This window comes from Lynx rufus, unplaced genomic scaffold (genome assembly GCF_022079265.1).
Source record: "Lynx rufus isolate CCGP_SWC_20201006 ecotype Redwood Valley unplaced genomic scaffold, mLynRuf1.p SCAF_12, whole genome shotgun sequence".
NCBI lineage: Eukaryota > Metazoa > Chordata > Mammalia > Carnivora > Felidae > Lynx > Lynx rufus.
This window is the reverse complement of record NW_025814826.1, coordinates 7,302,845-7,329,141: the sequence shown is the minus strand read 5'-3', so window position 1 is coordinate 7,329,141 and position 26,297 is coordinate 7,302,845. Positions and strand designations below refer to the sequence as shown.

Genomic DNA, 26,297 nt, shown 5'->3' with positions numbered 1-26,297 from the left:
CGAAGTCGGCCGCTTAACCGGCTGAGCCACCCAGGTGCCCCTGAGTGTGTTATCTTGAAGAGCGATTTAAGGCATGGCCAACTCTTCTCTAGCCATTTACAATACGGTTTTGGGAATGTAAGACATTTGGCACGTGGGGAAAAATGTAGAGCAAGATGTTTATTTATGTTGTGGATGCCAACACTATTATTTGATTAGTTAAAATTTCAAGTGTGGGTCTGGGGCGCCTGGGTGGCTCAGTCGGTTGAGTGTGCGACTTCGGCTCAGGTCATGATCTCGTGGTTTGTGAGTTCGAGCCCCATATCGGGCTCTGTGCTGACAGCTCAGAGCCTGGAGCCTGCTTTGGATTCTGTGTCCCACCCCCCACCCCACCCCCGTCGCCCCTCCCCTCCTCGCACTTTCTCTCTCTCTCCCTGCCTCTCAAAAATAAATAAACGTTAAAAAAATTTCAGGTGTGGGTTTTAAGTGCCTAAGGAAGATTGTTGGCAGCCAGTAGATTGGTGGGGAATTTGTGACACAGGATGTTTGTGACTTCATGGTTACAAAATGGATGCAGTGAGATGACATGAAGGACCAAGGCTTATTCATCTCTCATCAGGAGATGGGTTTCCGTGGTGTGGAGCTTCATGTTATGAGGCACAGAAAGGCAGTCTTGGGTTGTTTACTCCAAGGAGTGTGGAGAGTTGAGTAGATGTTATGAAGCATTTTTAGTTGGGGAGAAGTAAAGTGACATTAAACTAAGACCTAAGATTATTTAGTTGGTTGTGTCCTCCAGGATGGATTTGAGATGAAATCTACCGTTCTGTAGAAGGAGCTCAGTTAGGTTATTGTCAGAGCTCGGGCACGTAGGAGGAAGCACTGGATGGGAATAAGGGGAAGAAGGAAGTACACAGACCAAGCAGTCTCGTCACACAGATGGCATCTTAATTATCTTGTGAACCCAAAGAGGTCAGTAGGAGCGACACTTCAGTAGAGGAAGTTCTGTTTAAGGTAGGGTTGATTATTATTATATTGTGTTTGGTTTTAATTAAAGAGCCTTGGGATACCTTGGCTCTAAGGAAACGACCAAAAGCTAGTTGGTTGAGGTCTTTCTCAGTTAACTGTTTGATCTCTGTTTTGTTGGGTACTTGCTGCAAGTGGTATGCTAAGGGTACTTTTCCTCACGAGAGCTTATTCACTCAATAGATGCCCTTGAGTACTCTGTTGTGTTTCAAGAGTGACTTCCTGTTCCTAGGTAACACTTTGGAGTATGTAATGTGCACTTGGCATTGTGCTAAATATTAAGCTCATTGCGTAGATAATTTTACTTGTTTTCCACAAAGCTTTACGAGACAGGTATTGTTAACATTCCCATTTTACACATTAGCAGATGGAAATCCAGCTGTGTGGTGACAGGGGGCCCCTGGGTGGCTCAGTCGGTTAAGCGTTTGACTCTTGGTTTCAGCTCAGGCCACGGTCTGTGGTTTGTGGGATCGAGTTCTGTGTCAGGCTCTGTGCTGACAGTGCAGAGCCTGCTTGAGATTCTCTCTCCTCCCCCTCCCCCCCCCCGCCCCCCTTTGCTCCTCCCCTGCACTCGCATGGACACGTGCTCTCTCTCTCAAAATAAACATAAAAAAAAAGAGAGAGAGATTCAATTTTGTCTGTTTCTCTAAATAGATAGTTTCAACCCTGTACATAAACTGTGTCTTACAGACTCTTGCATAGGTGGGCACCTTGGGCATCATCAAGGTCAGATTTTTTCTCATTGCAATGTTAGGTCCAGGGAAACTGTTAACTCAAAAGTAAGTTTTATTTTTCATGTCTGTGGTGATTTTTGCTGAAGAATTAAGGCTGAGAGTAAGAAAGCTCTGCATATCCTTTATATTGTATATTGATTAGATGTTGATATAAAACAGAAGTTTGATTTTTATATTTCTGTATATACATGCTTACTTATAGGAAGTTGTGATTTTCATTGACTGAAATTATTGTTCACAAAGTCCATACATGTATACACGATTTGCATATCCTCATGTTCACGCACTAGCTGCAAATATGATCTGCTGAGATTTGATATGCTGGGTCCAGACTTATTTAACAAGTTGACAAGTCTCTTTGAGAAACTATGGGAAAGAAAATTTCTCAGCTCTGTTTTACCACAGTGAAAAGCTGCTTTTAGAAAGTGTTTCAACAACTCACTATCAACATGAGAAAATATGACCAATAGATGTGGGGGGAAGTTAAATTTTTGTCCAGCATGGATGGTGGGAAGTGTAGGACACAGAGTTTCTCACATGCATGTAGCCCTTTGTTAGGCACTGTTAGGGGTTAGGTTTCAGAGCAGACAAGGTTCTATACAGCAGCCTTTTATAGGGTGTGCTTGCCTTAGTGAATAAGTCCTAGCATTGCTCAAAAAAGCAAAAATGAAGCCATCCAACCAAAATACAGAAAAAACAGATTATTGAGCCACACTTTTAGCTGTATCATTTTTCTTCTTTTGTAGGGATGAGGAACATCTGAACTGCTCTGTAAATTTTATTCTTGTATATTTATATTTACTTATTACAGAAATTAACACAAAAAGGCAGAGTATTGAGCCACACGTAAACATCATTTTGCGTCCATCATTTTGTGTCTGTAGTTATCTCATGGCCAGTCTTGTTTCAGTTACGGGCCATACAGGCCCTCCCCTCTCCCCGCCATTTCCCCTTCTCTTACAATTTTAGTCTTATTAATTTTGAAGAACAGATATGCCCACAATAGCCCAGCAAGGAAAATGTTTTCTGTCCTTTTGAGATGAGAAAACAATCTTAGGGCGTGTACGTTACTTAACTCGCTCAGCTTGTAAATGGCAGGATAAGAATTTAAATCAGGTGCGTTAAACTCTTCCTACATAAAAGTCCATTATTTTTCCCCTCACTTTAGGTCACATGATAACCGGGAAGGTGAGGTATTCTGGCAGCAGCTAATTGTTTAACTAGATTTTTACTAATTCCAATACAGAGGTACTTATTTTTACTGTTTTGGTGCATTTTCTCTGTCATCATTTTTCCTTTATTCTTTTTGCGCATTGTAATTCTGTTGCGTGTACTGTATTCGTTCAACATCGTAACCTTGTTAAATATTACTGTATATCCTATTTTACCATGTGAATAGTTGAGTAGGCAAGTATTTTTAAAAGTATTCACAAGTAATGAAGTGTTTTGTATATACTTCAACTATACTTCAGATTATTTCTGTAAGGTGATTTTTACGATACAATTACTAGGTGAAGAGAAATGTGTGTTTATAAAACTTACCTACCTACTCCATGAACACCAATTGCTTTTCCAGCAAGGTCGTAATTATAGTAGATTCCCACCTATAATGTGAATGTTGAATATGATTGTCAAAATGCTTGTGGTATTTTTTGTACTGTCTTATGGAAATCTGCAAACATATACAAAAGTAGCGAGAATATATATTTGTTAAGTTTTTATTTTAATTCCAGTTGGCTACCGTACAGTCTTAGTGTGCAATATAGTGATCCAACACGTCCATCCGTCACCGGGCGCTCGTCGTCACAGGTGCACTCCTTCATCCCCATCACCTATTTCACCCATCCCCCCACCCCTTCCCCTCTGGTAACCATCTGTTTGTTCTACATAGAGAGAATATTATAGGGAATTTCTGAACTGTCCCATCTCATTTGCTTTAATGGTTACCGGCATTTTGCTGATCTTATCTGTCCTTCTGCCCAACTGACTTTTCCCTCTCTCCCGCTTCCTGACTTTGTTTTTGCTAGACTGTTTTAAAACATCTCAAATACTATTTTACATATTAAGTTTTCAGAATTCGTTATTTCATAACTGAAATGCCATTATTATCCTGCAAAGGAATGGGAATTCTTCCATGTGATCTATACCTAATCCATCTTTAGATTTCTACACTTCAAAAATGTTTTTTTTTATAATAGTTTGATTCAGAATCCAAACACATCCACACGTTACATTTGATTATTATGCCTTTTACGTCTCTTCTAATAAGTAGAATTCTTCCTCTCTTTTTGAAGCCATTTGTTAATCTAGCTCATTGTTCTGTAGAATGTTTATTTCTCCGAATTTAGCTGATTGTTTTTCTTACAGTATTTTTCTTTTCTCTCTGTACCCCATGTTACCTGTAAATTGGTAACCGTAGGTAGAGGTAGAGTCTAATAAATTTGGGTTTGTGTTTTTCGGGGGAGGTGGGTGAGAATATTTTCTAGGTATACTTCCGGTTGAAACACCTAGAGACACGAGTCTAGCGGTGTGACAAGTGATGGGTGTGTTCGTGTTTGTCGGCTTAGTTTATCTGTCAGATTTCTTCTACTTACTTTAGCGTCTCTTGATGTCTAGATCCATTATTTCATTGTCAAATTGTTATTTTCCATACTCTGTCTGTAGTAATAGCTTTTCTATAAAAAGGTGTTTCTTTATCATTGGTTACCCTGAAGTATAATTTATGTAGGAAAGAGAGGATAAATGCTTAAATCCTTTCCGTTTTTAGTTTCAGAATGAGTTGCTACTGTAAGTCACTGAGGATTTGTCCTTCCTTTTTTGTATCATTGTGAACGTGAACATTTATGGGCTTTATGCTAAGTGTTTATTCTTTTGATGCGCAAACTGCCCCATCTTAGTCATGGAAGCCCCTTCAGGCTGATTTCTTTGCCCTTTTGACATGGTCTTTCTTATTAGTGTTTGATACCTTCTTTGCTGTATGGCACATGTCCGTGTTCTAGGCTTAGGTGTTAGTACATTTTCTGCTTTAGACCTTTGGAATCAGTCACTTCGCCAAAGGTTCCTTTTAGAAACCACAACATGGGCGTACGATGATTCTAGTCGACTCTAGAGTTAGAAGGTCCACCTCCAGAAGACTGCTCTCACTTTGGATACTGGCCACCTGTTGGGTGGTGTCCAGGCCCGCCCTCACTTCAGGTCAGCTGACTACAAATTCGGGGTCCCCACAACCACCTTCTGGCTCGAGAATTCCCTAGAGTGGATCACAGACTTTGGGGAAAATGCTATACTATTTATGGTTTCATGTAGTGAAAGGATACAAATTAAAATGAAAAGCAGGCAAGGGAAGATGTACATAGAGCAGCGTGTGGAAGAGAGCGGAGCTCTGGTTGCCCTCCCCCGTGGTCGGGGACAGCATTCCTTTCTCTTAGCCAGAGGGGGTGACACTACCTGGAGTAATGCTCACCCCGAAAGCTTACCTGGGCCTTTGGTGTCCAGAGCTTTTATTGGGGCCCTATCACCTTTACAAGGCGGCTGACTTCACTCTCTGGCTCTTCCTGGAGGTCCAGCTAATGTCCTTTGGTCTCCATTTTTTTCTGGAGACGGGAGCCGATACCGTGTGTCCTCCCACCCCTGTCATAAATCCCGTCGTTAGACTGTTCTAAAACCCGCGGACAAAGACACTCCTATCAAGCAGGACATTCCAGAGACCTGCAGTTCCCCTCCTTGTAGCCAAGGTTCAAGGCCAGACCTCTCTTTGGACAAGATTGATTCTTTACTACACAAGACAGTGTGGGCACTTAGTGCTCTAGGGTTGTCACTGCCTCTATTTCAGGGGGCTGTGCAGTGTGTGTTTTGTGCAAAGAGACATTTTTGGGCCGAACGTTTCTAAAGTCCTTTCTTTTTGTATTGTATTTCTTCCCTTAGATTAAAAATCTAGGGATCTTAGGCTGGAACTCTTGTTTGTTTGGTGGGTGAAGATCTCTTTTTGAGATTTGTATTTCTTTGATTACTGAAGAGGTTTCATGTATTTTCCTCACTGGTTAACTGTTTCAATAACTTTCTCTTGCACTGTTTATTGTGGATTTTTGCGATTTTCTTGCTAATTAATAGGAACTCCTTTAAAAAAAAAACAAAGCCATTAACCCTTAAGCACTCGTTGTAACACTGTCCCACGCGCCAGTTTTGAGGAGAGAGATCACGTCCTTTGATACTCAAATGGTGAAGCAGGTAACGGAAAGATTCATCCTTTTTTTGGACTTCACGCTTCCCCAAAGTCAGAAAATGAATGATTACTGTGACCTGCCCAGAGTCCTGTCATCTGTTAGAAAGAAAGCCAGGAAATTGGGCCTGTCTCCTGGAGGGCTTCCTGTTTGCTCTTGCTGCTGTCATTTCCATGCGGTGTTACCGTTGCACCCAGCATGCCTCCCGCGAGGCTTCAGCTCTTGGCTGTTTGGTGCCTGGTGATAAGCCGGGGTGTGCAAGCTCTCGCTGAGCTGGCCGCAGTTGCTCAAGGCTTAGAGCAGAAGCCGCCAAACTTTTTCTATAAAGGATCAGATAAGTATTTAGGCCTTGCTGGTTAAGAGGCAAGATCGAGGCTATTAAGTAGGTGTTTACATCACGAGAGAAAAAACTCCTGCCTTGCCCTGTCCCGTGTGTCCAGAATGGGCCATCCAGGGTGCTGGGCACGCTTTGTGTTCAGTTGCCATCGGTTGAAGCTTTTTTTTCTGGACACACGGGGGCCACCTGAGGGATAGGGGCCTGGCAGGCTGGGGGTAGAGGCCAGTCAGTAAGTTTTACTCTCTGTCCAGAGGCTCCCAGATCCTGAGGTGCCCTTCTTCCTGAAGGTGCGGCAGGAGGCCGGGTGACCTGGGGCTCCCATTCCAGGACTGGTTTCGCTCCTTGCCGCCAGCGGAAGCTGCAGAGTCCCTGACATGGCGGTGGCCCCAGTGTGTACCCTGAGTAGCGAACACAGCACTGGGAGTGGAGGTGGGTCTTTGCAACTCCACCTGTCCCTTGGAACGGTGCCCCCACAGCCTGTGTGGGCTGCAGAGCAAAGGAGGCCACTGGCAGCATTTTCACTCGCCCGTGTTCTTCTTGGCTACCATGGACAAGTTCTTCTGTGTACATCCCTTCATCTGTGAAGTTTTCGGAGAAGCCCACCGTGCAAAGATGACCCACAGTATGGAAGAATTTCCGGTCTTTGCGGCGTGCAGGGAACCGTGTTATCTGTGTACCCAAGGGAATCTTGTTCTCCCATAACCTGGGTGCACACCAGTTCTTGGATGGTGACTTTTCATTTGAAAACGTTACCGTGTTAAATTTTGAAGTGTTCTGCCATCCCACCCCCCTTACTTAATTTTAGAATTTTTTTCTATTATATTTAGGAAAATGAAGACTTCTTTTTAACGTTTATTTATTTTTGAGAGAGAGAGAATGTGAGCAGGGGGAGAGGCAGAGAGAGAGGGAGACACAGAATCCGAAGCGGGCTCCTGGCTCTGAGCTGTCTGCACAGAGCCCGACGTGGGCCTCAAACCCACTGACTGAGATCATGACCTGAGCCGAAGTCGGACGCATAACCTCCTGAGCCACCCAGGCACCCTTAGGAAAATGAAGACTTAAAACTGGTTGTAGAAAGTGATAGAATTGTTGAGTGTGTGGGGGGGGGTGAGTATTGGGATTTGTAAAGGAACAATAAAATAGCAAGTCATGGGATGTGCTTCCTAGATGTTTTAGCAGCACGTTCATGTTCTCCTTTCCTTCTTCATCCGGCCATCGATTTGAACTCTGGTTGTTTTTGTTATGTGACTTTGAGAGATAAGTGAACTCTTTTTAGAATCCACAGTTTTGTTATTGAGTTGATGGGGATAACACCAAACCTTCTCACAGTAGAAATTGTGAGGATATGTAGCTGGTATAGGTCTTCAGTTCATGTTCCCAATCAGTGGTAGTTATTGCTAAGTCAACAATATCCGTATCATTAAAGAATAAAACATAGAAGAGTGCAAGCATATGTTTTGGAATTGTTTTTAAATATAAATAATTGCATTTTTGTAGCTATTCTTTTTGAAGGTAGATGGAGTTTGTGTAGATATAAAATTCTCATGTTGCCCAGTAGGATGTGGGCTTCATGAGAGTAGGCAATTTTATCGTATTGTTTGCTCTTTAACATCTGAAGCGAAGAAAATGCCTAGGGTATACTATATTCTCAGGTGAAATTTTTATTGAATTAATGTTGTAAACTGAGGTGGGTTCAGACTCTTGGATCTCATATTTATTAAGTTTCTACCTTTAGGCAAGTCGAGTAATCTCTGAATCTGTTTCCTCACCTTCAAAAGAAAACAGTAATAATATGGATATCTTCTGTTACGAAAAATAAGGGAAACGTTGCATATAAAACTACTGAGCATAATGGCTGGCATATAACGAACCACTCAGTAAGTGTTAGTGATGATTATTTTATGTGCCGTGTACTTAAGACGTATGAAGTGAATAAAGAAGATTTTGTGGTCATGGAAGCTATTAGCCTGGGTTGTTTTGTTTTGCTGTTCCCTTTTTTATTTTATGTTTCTGGTTTTGTTTTCTTTTTAATTTCAATTTTAGTTTACTTGACACAGAGTGTTTTATTAGTTTCAGGTGTATCATGTAGTAATTCAACAATTCTACACATTACTCAGTGCTCATCATAAGGGAACTCTTAATCCTTTACCTGTTTATTTCACCCATCCCTCCGCCCTCTTCCCCTCTGGTAACCATCAGTTTCTTCTCATAAAAAGTCTGTTTTTTTGTTTGTTTATTTTTTCCTTGTTCACTTGTTTTGTTTCTTACATTCTATATATGAGTGAGATCATATGGTATTTGTCTTTCTCTGAATGACTTATTTCACTTATAAAGATAACCTCTAGAGCTATCTGTGTTGTTGCCTAGATCTATCTGTGTTGTTGCAAATGGCAGGATTTCACTCTTTTTTTTTTTTTTAATTTTTTTTTTTAATGTTTATTTATTTTGGGGACAGAGAGAGACAGAGCATGAATGGGGGAGGGGCAGAGAGAGAGGGAGACACAGAATCGGAAGCAGGCTCCAGGCTCTGAGCCATCAGCCCAGAGCCTGACGCGGGGCTCAAACTCACGGACCGCGAGATCGTGACCTGGCTGAAGTCGGACGCTTAACCGACTGAGCCACCCAGGCGCCCCTGGATTTCACTCTTTTTTGTGACTGTGTGTGTGTGTGTGTGTGTATGTGTGTACATCATCTTTATCCATTCATCTGTGGGCACTCAGGCTGCTTTCATAACTTGGCTATTGTAAATAATGCTGCAGTAAACATAGGGGTGCACATATCTTTTCAAATTAGTGTTTTCGTATTCTTTGGGTAAATACCCAGTAGTGGAATTACTGGATCATATGGTAGTTCTATTTTTACTTTTTTGAGGAGCCTCCATGCTGTTTTCCACAGTGGCTGTGCTAGTTTGCATTCCCACCAACTGCAGGAGGATTCCTTTTTCTCCACATCCTCGCCAGCACTTGTTGTGTCTTGTGTTGTTGATTTTAGCCATTCTGACAGGTATGAGGTAATATCTCATTGCGGTTTTGACTTGTGTTTCCCTGATGATGAGTGATGTGGAGCATCTTTTCATGTATCTGTTGGCCATCTTGTAGGTCTGGAGAAATACCTGTTCATGTCTTTTTTTTTTTTTTTTTTTAATTGGATCATTTGGGGTTTTTTGGTGTTGAGTTATAGAAGTTCTTTATGTATTTTGGATATTTACCACTTGTCACACATGTTATTCACAAATATCTTCCCCTGTTCAGTAGCTTGTCTTAGTTTTCTTGACTGTTTCTGTTGCCGTGCAGACACTGTTTATTTTGATGTAGTCCCAATAGTTTATTTTTGCTTTTGTTTCCCTTGCCTCAGGAGACATACCTAGAAATAAGTTGCTATAGTTGATGTCAGACAAATGGGTGCCTGTGCTCTCTTCTAGGATTTTTAAGGTTTCAGGTCTCACATTTAGGTCTTAATCCAGTTTGAGTTTATTTTTGTGTATGGTGTGAAGAAAGTGGTCCAAGTTTCATTGTTTTGCAATGTAGCTGTCCAGTTTCCCCAACACCGTTTGTTGAAGAGACTGTCTTTCCCACTGCATATTCTTGCCTCCTTTGTTGAAGATTAATTGATCATATAATTGTGGGTTTATTTCTGAGCTCTCGGTTCGGTTCTGTTGATCTGTGTGTCTCTTTTTGTGCCAGGACCATACTGTTTAGGTTACTATAGCTTTGTAGCATATCTTGAAATCTGGGATTGTGATACCTCCAGTTTTGTTCTTTTTTTCAGGATTGCTTTGGCTATTTGGGGTCTTTTGTGGTTCCATACAAATTGTAGGATTGCCAGTAGGCTGACATCGATTCAAAGAACACTGGGGTGGTAAGACCATGGAGCAGTTATGATTCATTTTACTACTTAGATTTTTCTCTTATGCTTTCTAGCCTACATCCTGGGTGGTAGTTGGCAATAAATGAGGATTTAGAGAGTGAAGCCTCAGAAGGAGGCCTCTCGTCAAAGTCGCCAGTTCAAGGGCTTTAAATAATAGGTAATGGAGGAAGACATTGGGTGTTCTATCAGGTAGGTCAGGAGGTGCTTCTCAAATGATTGTCACTGCCATCACTTAGGACTGTTAGAAATGAGCTAAATGACAAAAGACAAGTAGTGTTGTCCAGTCTGCCTGTACAGTGTAGCAAAAGCATAGCCTAGGTCTGGGGCCACAGCAATCAAAACTCTCCTTGAAATCCTTGAAATCGCCTTACGTTATTCATGAATTATGCATATAGACTGATTCTCACATACGCTTTGTGTAGCTGTTTTTGTAAGCATTGTTAACGATTGTGCTTTTTAGGTTGAGCTGTTACTCAGGGTGAGCACCAGGTGAAGAGATTGGTGTTCCAATCTCAAAGGCACATAGTAGCTGCTGTATTTATCAGAGTTTCCCTTATTTACTGTAAGGATGATGGAATAGGAGAATGGCACTAGGACATCTTTACAGTAATTTCTAAAGCCTCTGATGAGCTATGGGCAGTATTATACCTAGATCATGAAAAGAAAAAGATCGATGAAGTATTCCAGATTGAAGGAGATTAAATAGATTTAACGATTAAATACAGTATATTATCCCGAATTGGATCCTAGATTGAGGGGGAAGACTGGTATCATTGGGGCAATAATTTGAGTATGGACTGTGGATTAGATAAGAATATGGCATCTATGTTAAATTTCATGATTTGATGAATGAACTCTGGTCATGTATGAGAAAATTCTTGCTGTTAGGATGTATGCATCCTGAAATATCTATGAAGAATGAGCCACTCTGTCTGCAGGTTACTCTTAGATAGTTCAGAAAAATACGTCTTGTGCGTATGTATTTATGTGTATATGTTTATTTGTATAAATATACGTGTGTCTATAGAGAGACGTGGGGGAGGGAAGGAGGGGGGCAGGCATGGAGCATTAAGTGGCCCAAATGATAAAGCAAATGGAGCACAGTGTACCGAGTTGGTAACACTGGGTAAAGGGTGCAAGGGAGTTTCTTGTACTATTTCTGTAACTTTTCACTAAGTGTGAAGTTATACCAAAACAAAAAAGGTAAACAATATTTAAAAGGAAACAAAAGTAAAAACTTCGAATACTGTAGTGATTATGGCAAAGACTTTATATTTAGGCTCACAAATGTTGTGTCTTCTTGTACTGTTTCACTCCACCTTTGCAGGACAGTCTTAATCTCATCCCCATGACCCCGTTTAAATGTAACCTACATAGGGCTCTACTTTGATTATCCACATCCAAAGTAGGTCCTTCTTGGTACCCACACTCCTCTTTCGTTGCATTTATTGCAACTTATGTTTGCTTTCTTTGCGTTTAATTTCTTTCTCTCCTTCAAGATTGTGATCACCACCAGGGGAAAGATCTTGTCTGTTTTGTTCACAGAATACATAAACTCAATAAGTGTTTGCTCTGTGTAGATGAATTAATGAATTAATGAATCATCTCTGGTACCGATATTCCTTCCATTTTAGTCACCGTACTTTTAGCTACCGAATCCTTCAGAAAACAAGAGAACTTCGTTTAACCCGTAAGATAAAGTGTACTCTTGGATTTGGGTGGGGGGGGGCGGGGGGTGAGGTCCCACCCAAACCCTGGAGAGTTGGCAGAGGAGAAGGAGCCCAAGCAGGGGTACTAGGGTTGTTTATTGAATTCTTACTCCCCGCCGAGTGCTGTGCTAATATAATAGGTACTTTTTCTCGCTTAATTCTCATAATATCCCTGTGATGTGGGGTGCTGTGTTTATTATCTTCTGCTGAGTATAAGACACGTTTCGGTCCACACTTTCCGGGCACGAGTCAGCCGGGTCCTGTGTACGGAGGTCTGTCAGGAGATCGCGGTGAACGCGTCTGCCGGGGCCGGGGTCTCGTCTGAGGCTCAGCCAGCGAGGGCCCCCGCTTCCAGGCTCAGTGGTGGCTGTCAGGGTCAGCTCCCCGCAGCCCGTCAGACCCAGAGCCTCAGCCTCTTCCCGAGGCTGACTTCAGTTTCTTGCCACACGGGCCCCTCCGCGGCAGCTCATTGCTTATCGGAGCTGGCAAGGGAGGGAGTCAGCTGGCACCGGGCAAGTTACAATCTCGAACAGCAGTCGTGTGACAGACATCTCGTTAACCTTGCCGTATTTCATCGGCTGGACGCAGTCCATGGGCCCTGCCCACGCCTCGTAGAAGTGGGGTGTCACCGGGGTGTGGATTCCCGGGGGTGTCACCGGGGTGTGGATACCTGGGGGCGGAGGGGCGATTTTAGAGGCTGCCTGCCACAGGTCCCACTTTTATTCATTTTATAAAACAATAAATCCAGACCGCTAAGAAAGTTGCCCAAGATCCTACACGAGTAACGGGGCCAAGATCACACCCCGAGGCGGTCAGACTCCACAGCTGGGCTCTTTTTTACCATTATATTTTAAGAACTAAGAAATGGCTGTAGAATTTGACAGTTTGAGAGAGTTCTTTAGAGACTTGTGTTTTAGGTCTTTTAATGGAGGGCTATGGGTCAAAATTACACTCTTGTGGTTTCAGTGAATGTGCAGGTAGGAAGACAGACAGACTGAGTTTCAGGAGGGAATTTTTAAAGGAAGAGAACAATAACCATATGTTGTCATATACTGAATTATTTCTCTGTGCTAATCCAGAAATTCTTCTTTTCCAGTTCACTGAGTTTAACCAGTAATGCCATTCAGTTGCCAATATCAAGCAAAGCAAACATAAGCCAGTTTTAATCTGCTTTTTAAGAAAAGTGGTAGTCCTTTTCATAGTGCCTGACGGTAAGTCACCGTTCCTAAATTCATAACTTTTTTTTATCTAGCGCATGTAAAATAATGATTTTACAAACATTATTTTAAGGCTGTCTTCGTTTTTTCCTTCTTCCCTGATGATTTTCCTCCAAAAGAGCATAAAGAAAGATATATTCTAGCATCTAGGACTTGATTATCTTTCATCACTTTCATTAATTAGGTGGAATTTTACTCTAATTGTTAAAATCAAATGCTAGATCTTGAAATCGGTCCCTTCTCATAAATGAGGAAGTTTATTTTTTATGTGAGGTTTTGACTTGGACAACTAGTTAATGGCACAGTTGTTTTGAATATTCTCTTCTCCAGACCTGTGCACTTTCCACTGTTCAAGGAGATGATATAACTGTTAGGGTCACAGTTTCTCGTGGAGCATTTCTAACTCAGTGTGGAGGTGGAATTTAGATTAAGAGACAGCTGGTGGAAGGAGTTGGAACTAACTCATTTCCCCTAACTTGCAAGTAGTGGCTACTCTTATTTGCTCTTAGTAAGTTTAACCTTAAGACAGTTTTTTTATTGTTATAAGGAGCCAGCTGGGGAGGAACTTTTTGAGTGAGGAAGATCTTTGATCAAATGTTTAATTTTAATTCTTAATATAGAAAGGTACATGAGAACAGTGTGAAATGTACACATAATTTTTGTTCTAATTGCTGACCTCTTCCTTAAAGCTAATTTTTGAAATGTAGAACAATTATGCATTTTATTAGTCTCACTGCTGTTGATTTTTTTTAGCAATGGGTTTGCCGAATTGTCTGGTTAATCATCTTAGACCTCAAAAACTTTGTCGTCGTCGTCGTCGTTGTTGTTGTGTGGTACAACTATACCATGTCTTATGGGAGGATATTTGTATTTGTTGTTGTGTTTGTAAAACTGACCGTTCTTCTTATCTGTTTCTGTTAGTAACCAGATCAGAGTGTGAGGTATAAGCTCACAGAATCCAGAGAAATCATCATGAAGTTATATGTATTTCTGGTTAACACTGGAACTACCCTGACATTTGACACTGAACTTACAGTGCAAACGTAAGCTGTATTTCATTCATTGTCATCAGTTTCGCATTTTGTATATGCAAAAAGTTAAAGTATTGATTTGGAGAAAACTTTTTTTGTTAAATAAGGGTAGCGATATCTGAAACCTTCGGTCTCCGCATATTACGTGTATAATTGCCATCCTTCCTAAAATGCTGAAGTTAAATTCATAAATTTTTGCTTTGTTCCATTTGTGTGAATATATTATTCATGATAAACAGACTTACCCACAAACGAACCGATTTCTATCAAATAGAAGTTTTCATAGTTGATTGCTCGTCTTAAGTTTCCCAGGACACCACTAAGGAAATTACTGCTAGCTACATAAAGCAATATTGTCGGTCCCATGTATTTTGGTGGTTGGTTTTTATTCCTTTGTATGAATAAAGTCAGTGGTATTTGTTTTGTTTGTTGTTGCGAGAATAAAATCAGTTTAATATTTTTAACCAATTTAGGAAGACTCATACATCTTAATAACTCTCCAACTTTACGGGGAATTCAAATATTTGACTAATGAATGCCCTCCTATATTTGTGAAAGGTGGGGAGAGGTGTCAGGGGCAGCGAGGCTACGTTTTGGGGCCAAACGGCAAGAGAGGAAATAGTAACAACTATTCCTGCTTATATTTTGGCCGTAACAGCAAAGACTGGATAGCAGTACAGAATAAATAAATCTGACACGGAAGATATTATGAATAATTTGTGGAATTAATATTCTTAGTTTTAAAAGTGGAATTTGAATTTATTTTCTTTCTTAAAGTTCTAGTTTTTATAAAATACAATTTTACCTGTAAAGCAATGATTTTCTGAAAGATAGGGAAAGGAAGCAGTTTCTTGATTTATACTTCATGTAGTTTGTGTAATGTGATGTGGGGATTTTAACAGACATCTGTGTTCTGAGAATTTTAACAGACCTGATGCTAATTTGAGCATATTCCTTTGCTATGTTATATAAAGAGCACAGAAATAAATATGTCTACTGCCTGTATTTTATAGACTTACTTTTAGATGTACCACATGGTTGATTTATTCACCTAAGAGATCGGCCAGCTTATGGAGTCTAATTCCAGAAACAAGAAGGTTATATTTTCTACTACTGTTTTGGGGAAAGTTTTGAGAGTGAAATTAATTCGTATCTATCAGGTATTTTCACACAGTGCCACTTCGATAGCGAGGACTTTGTCCCTGGGAAATGTAAATAACTAGTATTTTTTGTGCCTCCCCCCGAAAGTGTGGCAGACCTCAAGCATGCCATTCACAGCAAATACAAGATTGCTATTCAGCATCAGGTGCTGGTGGTCAACGGAGGAGAATGCATGGCTGCGGACCGAAGAGTGTGCACCTACAGTGCTGGGACGGTACGTGTCGCGAGCCCTTGCACACAGACGCACGCGCCCCGGCTCCCCGCCTGGGGAGTTGGGAACTCGGCGTCCGGGAGTAAGGGGTGTCTGCCTCCTATGTTGAGGGCAGTGCGCGCGGTTGGTATTTCACAGCATCTCACCGGAGTTTCTTTGGCTGTCTTATCGCCACAGGACACAAATCCGATTTTTCTTTTTAACAAAGAGATGATCTTATGTGATCGTCCACCCGCTATTCCGAAAACGACCTTTTCGACAGAAAATGACATGGAAATAAAAGTTGAAGAATCTCTTATGATGCCTGCAGTTTTTCACACCGTTGCGTCAAGGACACAACTTGCAGTGGTAAGATAAAAATCATCATAGTTATTTTTTTGTGATTATTGTCCTTCTTTACATCTAGTGTGGTTTAAAATTAAAAGTGGGTTACTTAACAAAACGATGTCTTATTCGAATACTTGGTAATATTTTCACGAGGTTTCAGCTTATTTTAGGCATCGATGAACGTTCTAACAAATGGATAGTTCCTAAAAGCATTCCAATGTAAACAACACAGAGAACAAATGGGTGGTTGCCAGCGGGGACGGGTGTTGGGGGATGGGTGAGGAAGCCGGGGAGATGCAGCTTCCAGTTATGGAATGAATTAGTGGGAATATAAGGTACAGCATAAGGAACATGGTGATATTACAGTAGAAGTGGATGGTGACAGATGGTGGCTGTGCTTGCGGGGAGCACAGCCCAGCGCAGAGAGCTGTACACCTGAAACGAATGGAACCTCGTGTGTCAGCTATCCTCGCGTAGCTAGCAAAAACACATTGTTAGACAAAACACAAAAATAACAACGTGAGGAGATGTTTTGCTGGTCGATATGTCTGGTTTTCAGATTCCTACATTGTTAGTCATTCGACATTTGCAAACAGTTACAAGATTTTAGAGTGGAAGAGCTGTTTTAACCATGATTTCTTCACTTCTTTCCTAAATGATGGTATGCAGGTGATGGTTTCTGAACACTGCTGTGATGAGTAAAGTTACCTGTGTTAGAGTAGACAGAAGCAAAGGGAGAGCTTACACAATTCTTTTTTTTTTTTTTTTTAACGTTTATTTATTTTTGAGACAGAGAGAGACAGAACATGAACAGGGGAGGGGCAGAGAGAGAGGGAGACACAGAATCCGAAACGGGCTCCAGGCTCTGAGCTGTCAGCACAGAGCCCGACGCGGGGCTCGAACTCACGGATCGTGAGATCGTGACCTGAGCTGAAGTCGGCCGCTCAACCGACTGAGCCACCCAGGCGCCCCAACACAATTCTTAAAAATGTGATTCTTGGGGCGCCTGGGTGGCGCAGTCGGTTAAGCGTCCGACTTCAGCCAGGTCACGATCTCGCGGTCCGTGAGTTCGAGCCCCGCGTCAGGCTCTGGGCTGATGGCTCAGAGCCTGGAGCCTGTTTCCAATTCTGTGTCTCCCTCTCTCTCTGCCCCTCCCCTGTTCATGCTCTGTCTCTCTCTGTCCCAAAAATAAATAAATGTTGAAAAAAAAAATTAAAAAAAAAAAAATGTGATTCTTTCTTCCATATCCGCATTTAGGTCCTGGAGGAGAACAAAGTCTCTTTACAATACATGCCTCTTACGTTGCTTCTGTAATTTCCGTGGGTCGTTGCACAGGCCTCTTTCGTTTTCCTTTTTGAATTGCCAGTACTTCGCTGTGATCCTGGCCCTAAACTGTCATCAGCAAGACACGTTTACTTTACTTTCCGACACGGAAAAATGTTATCTTTAGAACCACACAAGAGGATTTATCATTTATAAAAATAAACAGATTAACAAAATATCAAGTCTTAAACGTTTGCTTTTGTAAGTAAATCTCAGCCGTTTGTTTTAGTGTAGCATATACATTTGTGAAAACTACCCCATTTTTCACATAGGATACAACATAAAAAGAGAATAACTTCCTATTTCTGGGACATACTTGATAAGCATCAGTCTAGAAATGTTTTTGAGAAGGCAAAGTTGCTTTAAAAGAACAAATTGTGTAAACTGAATTTCTGTAAGAGTCCTTTAGATTTGTTCTATGATTAACTCAAAAGAGCAAGAATATTGGTATACAAATAAACTAATAAAACTTTAGCCTACACATTTAAAAAGTAACGTTTTTTGATTTGGATGAAAAATATAATACTAAGAAAAATGTACAAAAATCAAAGGATCATCAAATAGGACATGTAACTTTTAAGTGAGAGACAAGTCAAAAAGAATAAGTAAAACTAGATTGAACGAAGGCATGATATTAAAATGCATTATATTAAAACAATTTAAATAAATAGAAGATGAAGTGAGGATTAATCTAGAAATAAACAGTCCTAGCAGTATCTAGTGATGCAAGTTTGACATGTTAAAAACTACTGAAGGTTCTTCCAGGCGAGGATCAACACAGAAATAGGAAGGGGGGGGGGGCATAAAGAGTAGCAGTGATTGAATGATAACTTCATTAATCTAGCAAAAATCTAGAAACGATATAATACAAGCAATACTAAACATAAAGTAATGAGAGTAATACAATCCAGTATACCGCTTGTTAATTAATTTAGCCAACTTTCTTTTTATAGAAAGATAAATGTACAAGAAAATTTTAATGGCAGTATTTATATATGACAAAGTGGATATCAAAACATTAAACAGAAAAAAGTGAAATTTATAATAAATTATGAGAGGGGCGTCTGGGTGGCTCAGTCAGCTAAACCTCTGACTTCGCTCAGGTCATGATCTCGTGGTTTGTGAGTTTGAGCCCCGTGTTGGGCTCTGTGCTGACAGCTCGGAGCCTGGAGCCTGCTTCTGATTCTGTGTCTCCTTCTCTCTGCCCCACCCCCGCTCATGCTCCGCACGCGCTCTCTCTCTCTCTCTCTCTCTCAAAAATAAAGCAACATTAAAAAAAAATTCTTTTTTTAATTTATGAGACAGATAAGTCAGATCTGTCTTGGCCTGTCAACACGGCTAAATGCTAATAATTTCAGGAAAACTTAATAAAATATAATGATGTATAAAATGTAATGACATGTTCATACTAGAATTATTTCCTATAGCCAAATGGTAGAAACAACCCAACTGTCCACCAGTGGATGAAGAAACAGAATGTGGTATATCCATACAACGGGATATTATTTAGCTTTGTCTGGAAGGAAATTCTGATATTAACCATAATACGGAGGAACCTCGAGGGATAGATATGCTAAGTGAAATAAGCCAAACACAAAGGACAGATATTTATACCATCCCAATTACACGAGGTACCTAGAAGCGTCAGATTCATAGAGACAGAAAATAGAATAGTTACCCAAGGCTGGGGGGTGAGGGAGGGTTGAGTTAATTGTTCATTGGCTGCAGTTTCATTCTGGGATGATGAAAAACTTCTGGAGATGGATAGTGGTCATGGTTGCGTGGCAGTGTGAATGACTTAATGCTACTGAATCATTCACTTAAAAATGTGTTAAAACAGTAAGCTTCATGTGTGTTTATAATAATTAAACAGTAAATTAAATATTTTAATGTCGCTCTCAAAATCAGAAAGCTCTTATGGGCTACATTTAGTTTTTGTATCCCAAAAATCCGGAATGTATTTATTTTTTCTTACAGATAAAACCAGAAGAGTATCAAAAGAATAATACATTTTAGTAGCAAAGAGGATATATTATTGCAATGCACGGGTGGTTCAGTATTTGGAAATTTATTAATTAATTGCCTCAGTCATTAATACAGGAGAAAGCAGAGAGTCGTGTTAAATTGTCCAGATGAGACATGTTAAAATTCAGCAGCTATCCCTTTTTTTTTTTTTTTAATTAAGTAAGCTCCACACCCAGTGTAAGGCTTGAACTTATGATCCTGAGATCAAGTTACACGCTCTGCTGACTGAGCCAGCCAGGCACCCCCAGCAGCTATTCCTAACAAGTAAACTAGCTCTAGAAGGAAACAAAATAAATAAAATACAGAATTGGCCAAATATAGAAAATAATCTGCTTTCAAATCAGCAAAACATTAGAGCCATTTTTGCATAAATCGCCATCCGTCTATTCAGTGTTCTTTTGGAACTGAGAAATGTACTGAAATAAGAAAATGAAAATGAAGTGGTAAAATTAATGGAAGAAAGTGAAAAACATCCGTTTTAGTTGATGATACGGTTGTATATTTGGAATGTTCAAGAAGATTTAATAAAACTCTATCAAGAATTTTGATAAGGTGGCTTGGATATGTGATAAATATATAAACATTCACATTTCTCGGTACTGGGCCCTGCTTTGGAATAGAAATGGAAAATACATTGCAGTCTCAGTAGCAAGAAAAAATACATAACATGCTATTTAAGAACATAAGTTATAAATCTATGAAAAGACATATTGTTCCTAATATTTCCAATCATAACGTTAATATATTCATGCACTTAATGAATTGCACTCAAAGTTGCCACGATGAAGCATTTTTGCTTTGGAGAGTGAGGAGGAGCTCTTGAGTTTTTTTGTTCAGTTTGTTTTAAATAAAGTGGACTTTAAGTTTATAAAGGGGAAGGTTCAGTGTCCAGGAATATCTAGGAAAGTTAAGAGAAATAAGAATGGCAGGTAGGGGGTTGCCTGGGTGGCACAGTCGGTTAAGCGTCCGACTTCAGCCAGGTCACGATCTCGCGGTCCGGGAGTTCGAGCCCCGCGTCGGGCTCTGGGCTGATGGCTCAGAGCCTGGAGCCTGTTTCCGATTCTGTGTCTCCCTCTCTCTCTGCCCCTCCCCCGTTCATGCTCTGTCTCTCTCTGTCCCAAAAATAAATAAACGTTGAAAAAAAAGAAATTAAAAAAAAAAAAGAAAGAATGGCAGGTAGAGGAAATAACGTGTCTTTCTCAGATTTTAAAACACACTTCAGAGCTACTGTAACCCAAACCATGAATATGTCCGTGCATTTTAAAAGGAAGTAGAGGTGCTACAACCATGACAGGAGTGTGGTCTTCTAGATGCACCTTGCCAGAGTTGAAATTTGGTCACCCCAATTGTGGTGTGACCTTGGACTCAGATACCTTCATTAGTAAAATTAATAATAGATTTTTGTTTACTGAGTTGTGTACATATTAGAAAATGCACAAATTATGGGGCGGCTGGCTGGCCCAGTCGGCTAAGTGTCCAACTTCAGCTCAGGTCATGATCTCGCGGTTTGTGGGTTCGAGCCCCGCGTCAGGCTCTGTGCTGACAGCTCAGAGCCTGGAGCCTGCTTCTGATTCTGTGTCTCCCTCATTCTCTCTCTGCCCCTCCCCCGCTCATGCTCTGTCTCACTCTCAAAAATAAACATTAAAAATTTAAAAAAAAAGTACACATTATCGCACATTCATTTTTAGCACATTTTCACAAAGTGAAATTTTAAAATATGGTGTCACCCCAAGAAGTCCTCCTTCATGCTTTCTCCCAGTCATTATCGCTTTTCCATAAAATCAACCAATATCCTGACTTTAAAACCGTAGATTGCTTTGCTTCTTTTAGAACCTTAAATAAATGGAATTATAGTTTGTTTTCTATTGTGTCTGGCCTCCTTCATTCATCTTATGTTCCTGAGATTCGTTCACGTAATTGCATGCGTTAATGGTTTGTATTCATTGCTGAGCAGTTTTCCATTGTTCAGATATGCCACGGCTTATTTATCTATAGATACTGTTTCAGGTTTTAGACTGTTGGGGCTCAGGCTGCTGTGAATATCTTTGCACGTTGTTTGCTAACGTGCTGCTAGTCTTTGAAGTGATTGTACCCACCATCGAATGTTCTACTTGCTCAACAAACTCACTAATACTTGGTTTTCTCGGTGCTTTTAATTTTAGTCATTCTGATGGGTGGGAGGCCATTGTAATTTAATTTGTATTTGTTTGATAATTAATAAGGATGAGCAGGTTTCCATATGTTTATGAGACTCTTCATATCCGTTTTGTGAAGTTATTCTTCTAATTTCTTAATTATTCGTTATTGGGTTGCTAATTTTTATGTAATTAATTTAGAGTGGACTTTATATTATCTTTATGTAAGCTGTGTATTTAAATGCTGAAAATATCTTCTGCCACTCTGTTGCTTGCCTTTTGCCTTTTCATTCAACTAATGGCGTGTTGTGATGAATTAAAATTCTTCGTTTAATGTCCCCTTTATCAATACTTTTGCTCTTGGGTCTTATTTAAGGAACATGTGCTTATCTCAGAGATACGAAGGCAGCAGCCAGGGTAGAGGTGCTGGTGTGTGTCTGCTATGCTGTCTTCCACGAGCGCTCCTTTTTAGAAAAACGTCTTGTTACATTTGGATCTGTAGTCACCCATAATTGATTTTCATATTGTAGTAAAAATGGAAAATTCACTTTATGAATCAAGCACTGTACCTTTTATTTTATTTTATTTTTTTAATTTTTTTTTTTCAACGTTTATTTATTTTTGGGACAGAGAGAGACAGAGCATGAACGGGGGAGGGGCAGAGAGAGAGGGAGACACAGAATGGGAAACAGGCTCCAGGCTCTGAGCCATCAGCCCAGAGCCCGACGCGGGGCTCGAACTCACAGACCGCGAGATCGTGACCTGGCTGAAGTCGGATGCTTAACCGACTGCGCCACCCAGGCGCCCCAAGCACTGTACCTTTTAAATTTTAATAATGTGTATTGACCTCCTCATACCTTTATGAGATGTAAAGATACTACTATTCACACCTATATGAGTATATAAAGATACTTCATCTTATTGAATGCTAAATGGATTGCGTTGTATAGACGCACATAATTTCTTGGTAGACAGTGAGGTGGGTTCTATTTCATTTGATAGTTGAAATAAAGAACCTTGTAGTGTTTTTTTGTTCATTTCTTTAAGCTTTTATAGGGTAAGTTTCTACAAGATGAATCACTGCCAGACGATAGATGCCATTTTACTTTTAATAGTTACCGTTGAATTGTCCTCTGCAGATGCTCCACCAACATATAGTCCCAGCGGCGGTGAGTTAGGAGTTTCTTCCTCCTTATGTCGCAACCCCAAACCGTAGTAATAAGATAAACTAAAACATTGCCTTGTCATGCTTTGTTTAAAATATATTTACACTGCATTCATGCATACAGGTAAATATACATATGCAAACATTACCTTCTTTTACTGTGTTTCTTCCTTTTCGATACAGGAAATGTATGAAGTTGCCAAGAAACTTTGCTCTTTCTGTGAGGGTCTGGTCCATGATGAACACCTTCAACACCAAGGCTGGGCTGCAATCATGGCCAATCTGGAGGACTGTTCAAATTCTTACCAAAAGCTACTTTTCAAGTTTGAAAGTATTTATTCAAATTATCTGCAATCCATAGAAGACATCAAGTTAAAACTTACTCAGTATGTTTGCCATTAAAATGGATAAAACGTTTGGTTAAAGTACCTTCTCAGTTGTTTTAGTAACTGATTTCATTTCTAATAATTGCTTGTATAATAATTGTTCATTTTTTTGAGACTTTTATGATGACTTTTACGGATTCTGAAATTTTAAAATTATGGTCAGTTTTATTCACCACCTGTTTTATGGATCTCCCACATTTCTTTTTCTTACCTTGTTTTCTTTATGTAAAGGGCTTAAGATACTTTGGAAATCATTTACAAACCCAAGAGTCTTTGCCTCCTTCTTGCCCTGCTACCAACTTTACACTAAAGGCAAAATATAAACATAACACATCTAATGGAAATGGAAAAGTTTTCAAACGTTTGGCAATCAAGGAAAATTTTGTTTTCCTCTTTAAATACTGCCATATGATGTAGGCTTGCTGAGATGGAAAGAAGCCATTGTGTTCTAGCTGGCGTTTAGGTGGTTTTCTGGTTCTTTGCATATAAGCACATCTGATAGCTAGTGGTTGTTTTGGAAAAGGGCTATAATGAATATAAAAACATAGCAATAATTCAGCATGAATGTAGCCTCTATTTTGTGTGTGTTTGCTTTCAATTTTCTACATTCATTTTTTCATTTGTTTTTACATTTTTTGTTAACTTTGAATTGAATTGGAGAGAAGTAACATCTTTCTAATTCAAATGAACCTTATTAATTCAGATTTTTTATTTTGAGGGATGAATTAGATTTTGGCTTTGCCAATAGGACAGATCTCGGGAAGGAAGGGAGTGATTACTTAAGACTAGAAAGTCTTTAAGAGTTTGTTTATATGACAGCCTTTTCAACCGACTGTTGTTTGGAAAGTTCTCTTAGATACATTAGTTTCATGTAAGAGCTTAAAGCATTTCACAGATGTTTTTACAGCAATCAAATCCTCATCACTTCATCTTTCCCATAGCTTTCGACAGCATACATCTACCTGTTTATAGGGTGTAATGAACGTGAGAGTTACCTTCATCTTTATTAGGACTGTTAATTTTATCCTGTGCTTTCAGCTTATCAAAAAATACTTGATTGCCTGAAGGGACTGTTGTGGTAAATCATTTTTGTAAATTTGAATTTTTATGTCTTAAGGTTTGATGAAAACCAGCTGTTCACTTGTGAAGTATAAGCTGGCCACCTTTACTCGAGAGTGGTATTTTAATGTGTTCGTGTGTTAGTTAACCTCTAACTAGGTTTCTTTTGAAGAACATAGACTGTGTATTTATTTATAATGTAAAAAATAGATGGTAATATTTATGTGTGTAACAATTAAATGCTATTTCTTTGGAAATGCTAGTCTCTAACTGGAGCAGTCCCATTATTTTACTGACAGATCTTTTGTATTTTAAGTTTAGGAACTGCGGTTTCCGTCATGGCCAAGATTCCGCTGTTGGAGTGCCTAACCAGACATAGTTACAGGGAATGTTTGGGAAGACTGGATTCTTTGCCTGAACATGAAGGCTCAGAAAAGGCTGAAATGAAAACCTCCACTGAACTGGTGCTCTCTCCTGATATGCCTAGAACAACTAACCAGTCTTTGTTAACCTCATTTCACAAGTCAGTGGAACACGTAGCCCCGGATACCACAGATGCTGAAAGTGGAAAAGAAATGAGGGAATCTTGTCAAAGTACTGTCCCGCAGGATGAAACTTCAGTAGATGCTAAAGACGGTGATCTGCCTTTTTTTAATGTTTCTTTGTTAGACTGGATAAATGTTCAAGATAGACCTAATGATGTGGAATCATTGGTCAGGAAATGCTTTGATTCCATGAGCAGAGTAAGTCATGTTAATTTGATATTTCTTGTGTCATTTCAACTATTTGAAGTTACATTGTTTATACTAAATATTTTATATGATGGGCCAATGGTATTATAAGTAGAAATAATGAGCCTTGGCGTGAGACTTCAAGGATTCACCCTTGGATAAATCAAGGATAAATCAAGTCTTTTCACTTGTAACCTTATTTATGAATGTACAGTAGATTTGTGATGACTATTCGAGGTCAGAGATGTAAAATTTGTCCTGAAGTTCAGAGCCTTGAAGTGTCTACTCAAATGGTGAAGGTTTCGGTGGTACCAAGTTTGCAATATTTTTTTTCTGACCTTGTAATATTACTTAGATGTTTTAATATCTCCTATTCTTTCATTTGTTCCTACAGCTAGGCTCTTACTTCTGCTAGGTAAAACTTGAACAGTCTTAATGTCTTCATTCTTATGCCTTAAGTACTGAGCTCTCTGTAAATATAAGTAGATAGGTAAATGGTAATATTTGGCCACCTCTAGCCTACCATATTTCTTAATTTGATAATGGATCAGATATTCACATTTATAAATGCTATAGAACTTTCAAGGTTTTTTTGGAAAATATGAAAGATACAGTATTTGATTTTTATAATTAAACTTTTTTTAGGAGGGAGAATGATTTACATTCAGTGAAATATACAGATTCTTGAGTGGTTAGGCCACAGAGTAATACCACCCCAAAGAAGACACTGAACGTTTTCATCTCCCTGAAAACCTTGTGTATGTCTTTCCAGTCACCATCCCCCCTTGAGGGAGGTCTTTCTGACTTCTAAAAGAAACTTTAGATACTATATCTGCCTGAAATATTTTGAACTTCAAAATTTAGACATTGTGTTCTTGGTTGTATTTCATAATTATAATGAGCTTGTATTTTGGATTAAGTCCTCCCCCAAATATACTTACAAAGACTTTTCAGCACGGGGAATAAACATCTTTTAACATGTGATCCATAAGCTGATGGAAAATCTTTGAAGTCAGAAAGGAAGTTGATGGGGCACGTGTTTCAGTAATACAGAAATCATGAAATAATATTTTGAAGTCAGCTATTGTCTAAAGATAATGAGCACAGTAGTTAACCATGTTTTAAAAGGGAGCTCAATTGGAAACAGATTTGATCTTTAAACATTGAGAAAGGCAGTGCCTTGTCTGGGTTGCCTGGAAAATAGCACATTTCCTTTCAAAATGGAAAACCTAAAAAAAAATAAAGTCTAGGTTTCTTCTTAATTCTTTAACTGTCTACTTCCTTGATGACATCCTTTAAAGGAGGCATTTCTTTTTGGCCATTTATTATTTGTTAACAAAGGAAGCTTCAGTTAAGACATTTGCCAGGGCATGGGAATATATAATATATGATGTAAAGATTACTGACTAAAAGGAGTGAAAACTAGGGTTCCTGTTTAAAATGTTGACATTTTAGTAGTCTGAAAATTCCAATCTATGATTGTGGAAAGACAAGCACATGATTGTAATTAGGTGATTGAGATATCTGTATATTCAAAAGGATTTGGAATTGGCTTTGTGTTTGCATGGTTAAATGAAGTCCAGCACAGCCATGTAAGTTTTGCTCATGTTACAAAACAAGGGGAAATAAACAACGATCCTTTCCTGGCTTAATGAAA

The 26,297-nt window shown here is 39.6% G+C and overlaps 1 protein-coding gene across 3 annotated transcripts in view; it reads left to right on the top strand.

The window, feature by feature from the left end:
* RB1CC1 (RB1 inducible coiled-coil 1) overlaps positions 1-26,297 on the top strand; it is a 93,293-nt gene that overhangs the window by 11,481 nt on the left and 55,515 nt on the right. For all 3 annotated transcript variants that reach the window (XM_047073922.1, XM_047073923.1, XM_047073921.1), the window contains exons 2-7: positions 12,966-13,080; positions 14,008-14,129; positions 15,366-15,492; positions 15,667-15,837; positions 22,648-22,850; positions 24,226-24,652. In XM_047073922.1, coding sequence (XP_046929878.1) covers positions 14,059-14,129; positions 15,366-15,492; positions 15,667-15,837; positions 22,648-22,850; positions 24,226-24,652 — 999 coding nt within the window. In that variant the 5' untranslated portion in view covers positions 12,966-13,080; positions 14,008-14,058. The remainder of the gene's footprint in view (positions 1-12,965; positions 13,081-14,007; positions 14,130-15,365; positions 15,493-15,666; positions 15,838-22,647; positions 22,851-24,225; positions 24,653-26,297) is intronic.